This window comes from Chrysochloris asiatica, unplaced genomic scaffold (genome assembly GCF_000296735.1).
Source record: "Chrysochloris asiatica unplaced genomic scaffold, ChrAsi1.0 scaffold00061, whole genome shotgun sequence".
Taxonomy (NCBI): Eukaryota; Metazoa; Chordata; class Mammalia; order Afrosoricida; family Chrysochloridae; genus Chrysochloris; species Chrysochloris asiatica.
In genome coordinates, this window is record NW_006408579.1 from 14048384 (window position 1) to 14055864 (window position 7481).

General features: G+C 38.7%; 1 protein-coding gene across 1 annotated transcript in view; it reads left to right on the top strand.

Annotated features, from left to right (window-relative positions):
* Positions 1–7481, top strand: part of LOC102814831 (cell surface glycoprotein CD200 receptor 1-like) — an 86237-nt gene that overhangs the window by 854 nt on the left and 77902 nt on the right. Inside the window, exon 3 of the mRNA XM_006864207.1 lies at positions 2624–2692. Coding sequence (XP_006864269.1) covers positions 2624–2692 — 69 coding nt within the window. The remainder of the gene's footprint in view (positions 1–2623; positions 2693–7481) is intronic.

A 7481-nucleotide genomic window follows, 5' to 3' on the forward strand; every position in this document is an offset into this window, starting at 1 on the left:
TTGTTAGGTTGTTAATTTTGTAAGAAAAAGGATACATTTTTGTGTAATGGAAAAAATAATTTTGAGATTAGAGCTAATACCAAATTTTTAAGAAAACCCAACTGAGTATCTTCCTAAATTATTGGTTTGCATAAAGTTTACAAGAATGTTGCCTACATCAAGCAATGGTTTTTTAAATGGATCAAACAATTTAAGGAACTTAAATTTAAGGAAATTAAGGTCAGGCAGAACTCAAAGATGAGCCAACAGAGGGGAGACCATCAATCAAGGTTTATGAAGAAACTGTGGATGTAATTCATAAATTGGTGTGAGAATGCCATATAACTAACATTGATTTGTTAGCCACTGAAGTTGGGATCTCACAAGATTCAGTATTTTCAATTTTACGCAAGCACCTAGACCTCAGAAAGCTTTCAACTCAATAGATGCCATCAATCTTTTAAATAAGATTGAAGTTCATAAAGATAATTTCATGCAATGAATCTTAACTGGGAACAAGTGTTGGATTTACCAATGCAATTTAACAAGTTCACTACAATCCAGAAGTCCAATCAAAACTGTGGTTTTTGGGTGGATCTGATGGGCTACTTAAATTCAAGGCAAAGCTCAGAAGGTTATAGTGATTTTTTTATTTGTCACGAATGTAAGAAATTAAAACAAACAAAACATACTTTAAGTCAAGAGTTAACAAATTATAATATATGGGCAAAATCTGGCCAATAGCATGTTTTTCAAATAAAGTTTTCTTGGAACAAAGATTCACCCATTTATTACATATTGCCTATGGCTGCTTTTGCTCTATGACAGAATTAAATACTTGCAGTAGATACCGCCGAGACCTTGAGGCCTCAAATATTTACTATCCATCTCTTTATGGAAAATGTTTGCCTACCCCTGCTTTATCTTTTCTAGTGTCCCTACACATCCATTCTACTCACACTCCTTATTCTTAATAAAACTTTCCTTTTTTAAAAAAAACAAAACAAAACTGAAACAACAGAATTATAAACAACAATACCTTACATCTTAAATGCTTGACTATTACAAATACTCATTCTTGGTCAATGATGAATTTTCATTGGAAAGTCTGACAAACACTAGCACCCCTGGAGAGCTGGGTATTACTGGTAGAGAGAGGTGTTTAATGGTTAAGGAACATTGCATATTATCATAGAGTTTAGTTGTTGGTGTTTTTAGTGTCAGGCCAATTCTTACTGGTGGAGATACCATGTTGGTGCAGTGTAGAGCTGCTCCATACAGTTTTCAAGGCAAATGACCTCCAGGAGGGCCACCAGGTATATCTATTGAGGTGCCTTTGAGTGGATTTGAGCCATCATCCTTTCAGTTCCTAGTTGAGCACTTAACTGTTTGTACCACCAGGAACTCCTGATAGAACTTTAGTATCAAGAATATCTAAGACACAAGTTAATTTCAGTAAATCCTTTGCAATCAGTTCTGATTTCTTATATGTCTTTGGAGTGGATTCTTAGGCCCAGTCTTGAGCTAAACTTAATCATTAAAATGTCATATTTGCCATTCATCCAGCTCAAGAGAAGTCTAACCACTGGGAAAATCTAATTTATTTCAGATTTATCGCTTATTTCTTGAACTCTAAGACCATTATTGAATTTTCTTATTCATTTTTAATGGGATAAAATGGGTACAAAATTAGAATGGAGTTCAAGAAGTGCATTTTTAAAGCATAAAATTTGCAAATGGTCTTATGAACACACAGAAGAACTTTATTAGGCCCTTTTCATAGAACTTTAGTATCAAGAATATCTAAGACACAAGTTAATTTCAGTAAAATTTTTTTAAACTATAAAGAAGTTTTTGTTTTTTCTAAAAGTGATTTTCAAGATGCTGTTTTTAAGTGTTGTCAAGTTGGTTCTGACTCTCATAGCAACCTTGTACAGGATTTTCAGGATCACGTGGTGGGTTTGAACTGCTGACTTTTAGGTTAGCAGTCTTGTGCTTATTCTATTGAACTAAAGGTAAGGAATGGCTGTGGGGCTCAGGAATTATGAAATTGAGACTTGAATTAGGTGAAGACTATCATCTCTGTTACTGTTTTTGCTTTAATCATTTTTTTTTTCTCAGCTAAGAAAAAGGTGGACTATTTTTAATTCTGATTCCCAGCCTCTTAGAAAAGTCTGCTAGTTTGTCCAGCTTGGTGACGTGCCCCCACTGAACCAAATAACTTTAATTAGGAGACAGACAACATCTGGAAAAGGACTATAATTGGCCCAGCTCATGTGAGGTACCCAAGTTGGACCAGCTCACTGTCCATGGGGATTGAGGCAGGAGTATGTTGCATTGAGGCAGGAGTATGGGCATTGAGGCAGGAGTATGTTGCACAGAACAGTTGAGAAAACAAGGGAGGTCTATAAATGGGAAGTCATTGATTAATAGCTTATAAATGTAACTTTTGAAATGTTAATATGTTTTTCCCAGAATTAAGGCATAATTATTGTTGTTGTGATTTTTTTTTGAGAAAAATTATATTATTTTAATTATGATTAATTGTTTTCTAGTATACTGAACAAGTTGGAGAAATAGTTGTTCCCATTCCATTTGAGACCATAAAATTTACTTCATTTCATTTTCTCTGAATGTTTTCTAGGTTCAACTATTAGTTCATTTGTGGGTGGAAATCAGACGGTGCAGGGCAACTCAACACCTTCCGTATATGGTAACATGCTTCCTTATCTTTAGATAGCAGTAAGAGCATGGAGTGTTGAACTTCTTTAGAAACAAGAACTGTTGGTCTTATATGGGGACCAGCCTTGTGCCTAATAGAATAATATGAAGACTTGAGTGTGGTGGTTATGAGGGACCCTGAATGATACAACTTCTAACTGTTCTCCATACAAGCCATGTTTTCACCTGTCTTTGGACATATTGTCAGGCTGGGCCAATCCCTGGAGAAGGACATCATGCTTGGCAAAGTGGAGGGACAGAGAAAAAGAAGGAGAACCCCAAGGAAATGGATTGGCACAATGGCAGCAACAATGGACTTAAGCATAGAAGCAATTGTGAGGGTGACACAGGACCCTACAGTGTTTCTTTGTGTTGTACAAACAGTAGCTATGAGTTGGAATCAACTTGATGGCACAATAACAACAACAAACCTTTGTCAAACTGAAGATTCTCTCTGCAAAGGCCTACACTTGAAGTGGTGGAAACAGCATGGCTTTACCTGTTTTTCAGATATGAGCTAAAATCCTACCTCTTTCTTTAACTAGTTATGTGATCTTATTTGACAGTGAAATTTGAGGTTTCCAGTACTAGAGAAGAGGCAAAAGAGAAAAGGGAAGATACAAAATGCGGTGTTTAGAAGAAATCCATTTCATCCATATACAGATTTTGTCTTGTCATATGTGGCTGGTTCTGCTCAAGCTAGAGTGATGAACCCATTGAATCCTCTGTTATAGATGAGTTGTAACAGATACTTAGTTAAATGAATCATTTCTCAGTAATCTCTTCTTACCACTTTATGTGAATTAATGGAACGGCTTGAAGTTCTATTCTTGTAGATTCTTGTAGGCTGCAGGGTTTTATTTCTTGTCTTAAAAAGTGGGCAGAATAGCTCAACTTCTATATTTAATTTTGATAATTAGATGTACATATGGAAGCAAAATCTGTGAGGAAAGTTCACAGCTGAGTTGTCCTGGAGTTTATGTGTTAATGAATAGAAAGGAGGGGAACTCACCCAAAGGCACTAATCAATAAAATCTCTCCTATTCAGTAAAATCCGTTTTACAGAAACTTCTTAAGGAAAGCATTTCTTGCTTTTCTTTGTTTTGTATTTATATTTATTCTGTACTAAAAATAAATATCTGCAGACATCTCTTACTACTTACTAGTCATCATTTTTCATTTTTATGGGATAACTCAAGTGATGATATTATTTGTTATTGTTGTTAATTGCCATCGAATCGGTTCCAACCCATAGGGACTCTGTATAAGATTTCTGAGGAGCAGCTGGTGAGCTTGATATTATAGATTATCTTAAAATCAATTGACTTCACTGACTTTTTGTTTCTCTGAATAAAAAAAATTCCTTAAAAAAGAAGTTCCCAGCTGACTGAGCATTCATGTTCACCCTGTTGCTGCTGCTGCTGTATGCCGTGGAGTCGGTTCTGTGTCATAGTGACCCTGTATAGGGTTTCCGAGGCTGTAAATCTTTTCTGGAGCAGGAAGCCTCATCTTTCTCCCGAATGCTCATCCTAATTATGTTTCAGGAAGTGCCATATACTTGCCACTTTGTCTGAAATGCCTCCCTTAGGAAATGACATTTAGTTTTGATGTTACAAATATTTTCTTCTCGTCAAGACTTTTGAGGCTATAATCTTAATTGTTGTTACTGGCGTTATGTGCTTTCGAGTCAGTTCTGACTCGTGGCGACCCTGTATAGGATTTCAGAGACTGTATATCCTGGAGTGGCGCTGTGGGTTAATGCGCTGGACTACAAAATTGTAGTCGACAATTGAAGTTCACCTGTCACTCCTTGAAAACCCTATAGAGGGTCACTATGGGTCAGAACTGACTGGACGGCACTTAACAGCAACAACAACAAATCTATGTGGGAGTAAAATGTCTCTTCTTTCTTAAACTGCTGACCTTGTAGTTTGCTGTACAATGCTTATCCTACACAGCCTTTGTTGTTGTTAATAATAAGACTGCCACTGAAATTGTATTCTTGTATAACTTCATTTATTATGGGAAAAATTTTAAACATGGAGTCTTATGTTAAAGTTTTAAACTGTCCTTCTGTGTGCGTGTCCAGAGAACATATCATTGTCAGTACAGGTGGATGAAAAGATTGTGCTCTGCTGCCCTCCCGTCCCACTGACAATGGACTTCGTGGTAACTTGGAAGATAATCCTCAGAGACCAAACTATCTGCCTGAGAGCCTACAGGAGAGATAGAGATGAGACAGGGGATATCAACTGTACTGATATGGGAGCAACCTGGGCCTCCAGACCTGACCAGAATCCCAGTGACCATCATGGATACATGGAGTATGAATCTAGGAAAATTTTCAAAAATGAAATGGAATATATAAACATTGATATGCTAGGCATTAGTGAGCTAAAATAGACTGGTACTGGCCGCTATGAACCTGAAAATCACATGGTTTGTTATGTCAGCAATGACAAATTGAAGAGAAATGGCATTGCATTCATCATTAAAGAACATTTCAAGATCTATCTTGAAGTATAATGCTGTCTGTGATAGGATAATATCCATACACTTACATGGAAGACCAGTTAAAACTATTAATTTTCTCAGATCAAGCATCAACGCTAATGGAAGCATGAGTCAAGAAATCAAATGATGTAATGTATTATGCAAATCTGCTGTACAAGACCTCTTTAAAGTGTTAAAGAGCAAGGATGTCAGTTTGAAGACTAAGGTGTGTCTGACCCAAGCCTTGGTATTTTCAATAACCCCTTATGCATGCAAAAGTTGGACTGTGAATAAGGAAGCCCATAGAAGAACTGATGCACTTGAGATATGATGTTGGAGGAGAATATTCAAAGTGCCATTGTAGGACCAAGAAAAAGACTCCATTCTGTACATTAGCCTGAACACATCCTCCTGTTCCAGGAACATGCTAAATCAGCTCATGCTGCCTTAGAATATCCTTTCACCCCTAGCAACAGCAAGAACTAGATAAGCAGTAGACAGGACAACCCAAGGCCAGATGCCAGATGTTTTCCTTATCCTAGCCTAAGAACAAAAGACCACCAGTACTGACCAATTAAACTGTAACATCTTATACTTTGCCAAATGTCAACCAATCCAAATATTGTAAAGCTGAAAAACCGTGAGCTTGTTTGAAAACTCTATAAAAACCCCACAGACAAAGGGTGTGTGTGTGTGTGGGGGGGGCTCCATCCCTCATCCACTGCGTCGAATGCAGGTGGAGTCTGAGCTTGGGCTTGAGTAACTGAGGGTTCAAGACTCCATCCCTCATCTGCTGCGTCAGATGCAGGTGGAGTCAGAGCATGAATAATGTTAACTGAGGGTTCAAGGCTCCATCCCTCATCAGTTGCATCGGATGCAGGTGGAGTCTGAACTAGAGCTTGAATAACTGGGAGTTCGAGGCTCCATTCCTCATCTGCTGCATCGGATGCAGGTGGGGTCCGAGCTGGAGCTTGAATAAACAACCCTTGTGCACTTGCATTGGTGTCGGCTCCTTGGTGGTCTTTGGGGACCCCAAATTCTGGGCATAACACCATGAACTGCCAAAAGAACAAACCAATCTGTGCTGGAAGACATACAACTAGAAGGCTGCATGGAAGCCAGAATGGCCAGACTTTGTCTCTCATACTTCAAACATATTGTCAGGAGGGACCTGTCCCTGAAGAAGGCTATTGTATTTGGTAAAATGGAGGGTTGGAGGAACAGAGGAAGAGCCTCAACTAGGTGGATTGGCACAGTGGCAGAAGTGATGGGCTCAAATATAGCAGCAATTATGAGACTTTCACAGGGCCGGGCAGTGTTTTGTTCTGTTGTGCATAGGGTTGCGATGAGTCAATACCAACTCAATGGCACCTAACACCAACAATAATGGGCAAAATTTTGAATGATGCAGAAAGCATCAAATGAAGATGAATGGAATACAGAGTCAGAGTACCAAAAAGAAATGGTTGCTGTTCAATGATTTCAAGATGTAGCGTTGCAAAGGAGATCTGGAGTCCTGGTGTGGTGCTGTGGGTTAATGTGCCAGACTCCAATGTCGTTTCAAATACAAGAAGCAGAAAGCCTCATCTCTCTCCCACGGAGGGCCTGGTGGATTCGAGCTGCTGACCGCGGGATTTGCAGTCAAATTCTTAACCACTACACTACCAGGCCTTGCATCTTCAAGATGGTGGATCTGGTAGACGTGTAGGGAGGAGCTCGATCAACAACAACACAGAATACTGGGCCAAGAGGGCTCACGGGATGGTGTTGGAACTCTGGAACAAATATAAAGGTATGTTTGGAGGAAATCCATTGTTTTAGGGATCAAGACACTCAGCTGTTCCAGGAGCCGCCATTTTGGGAAAGTATATCTTGATTGTATCAGGATTGATAGTATCAGGAGAGAACATCTTGATTGTATCTTGTTTATATCAGGATTGTATCAAGATTGACATAGAAATTTAAAGAGACAGTATCCACATAAAACCAAAAAAAATGGCCACCACTCATCTGTCTGTCATGCTGAGGTGGTTTGAGTTGCTGTGATTCTGAGGGCTCTGCCACTGGTATTTTAAATAACCAGCCAGGTCACCCATGGTGGACAGGTTTCAGATGAGCTTCCAGACAAAGACAGACTAGGAAGAAAGAGTGACGAACTACTATGAATCACTAGTCACTAAAAACTCTATGAATAGCAGAGAAACACTGTCAGATACAGGACTGGAAGTTGGGAAGGCGACTGGGAAAAAAAAAAAAAAAAAATGCCTCCTCAAAGTAGAGTTGACCAT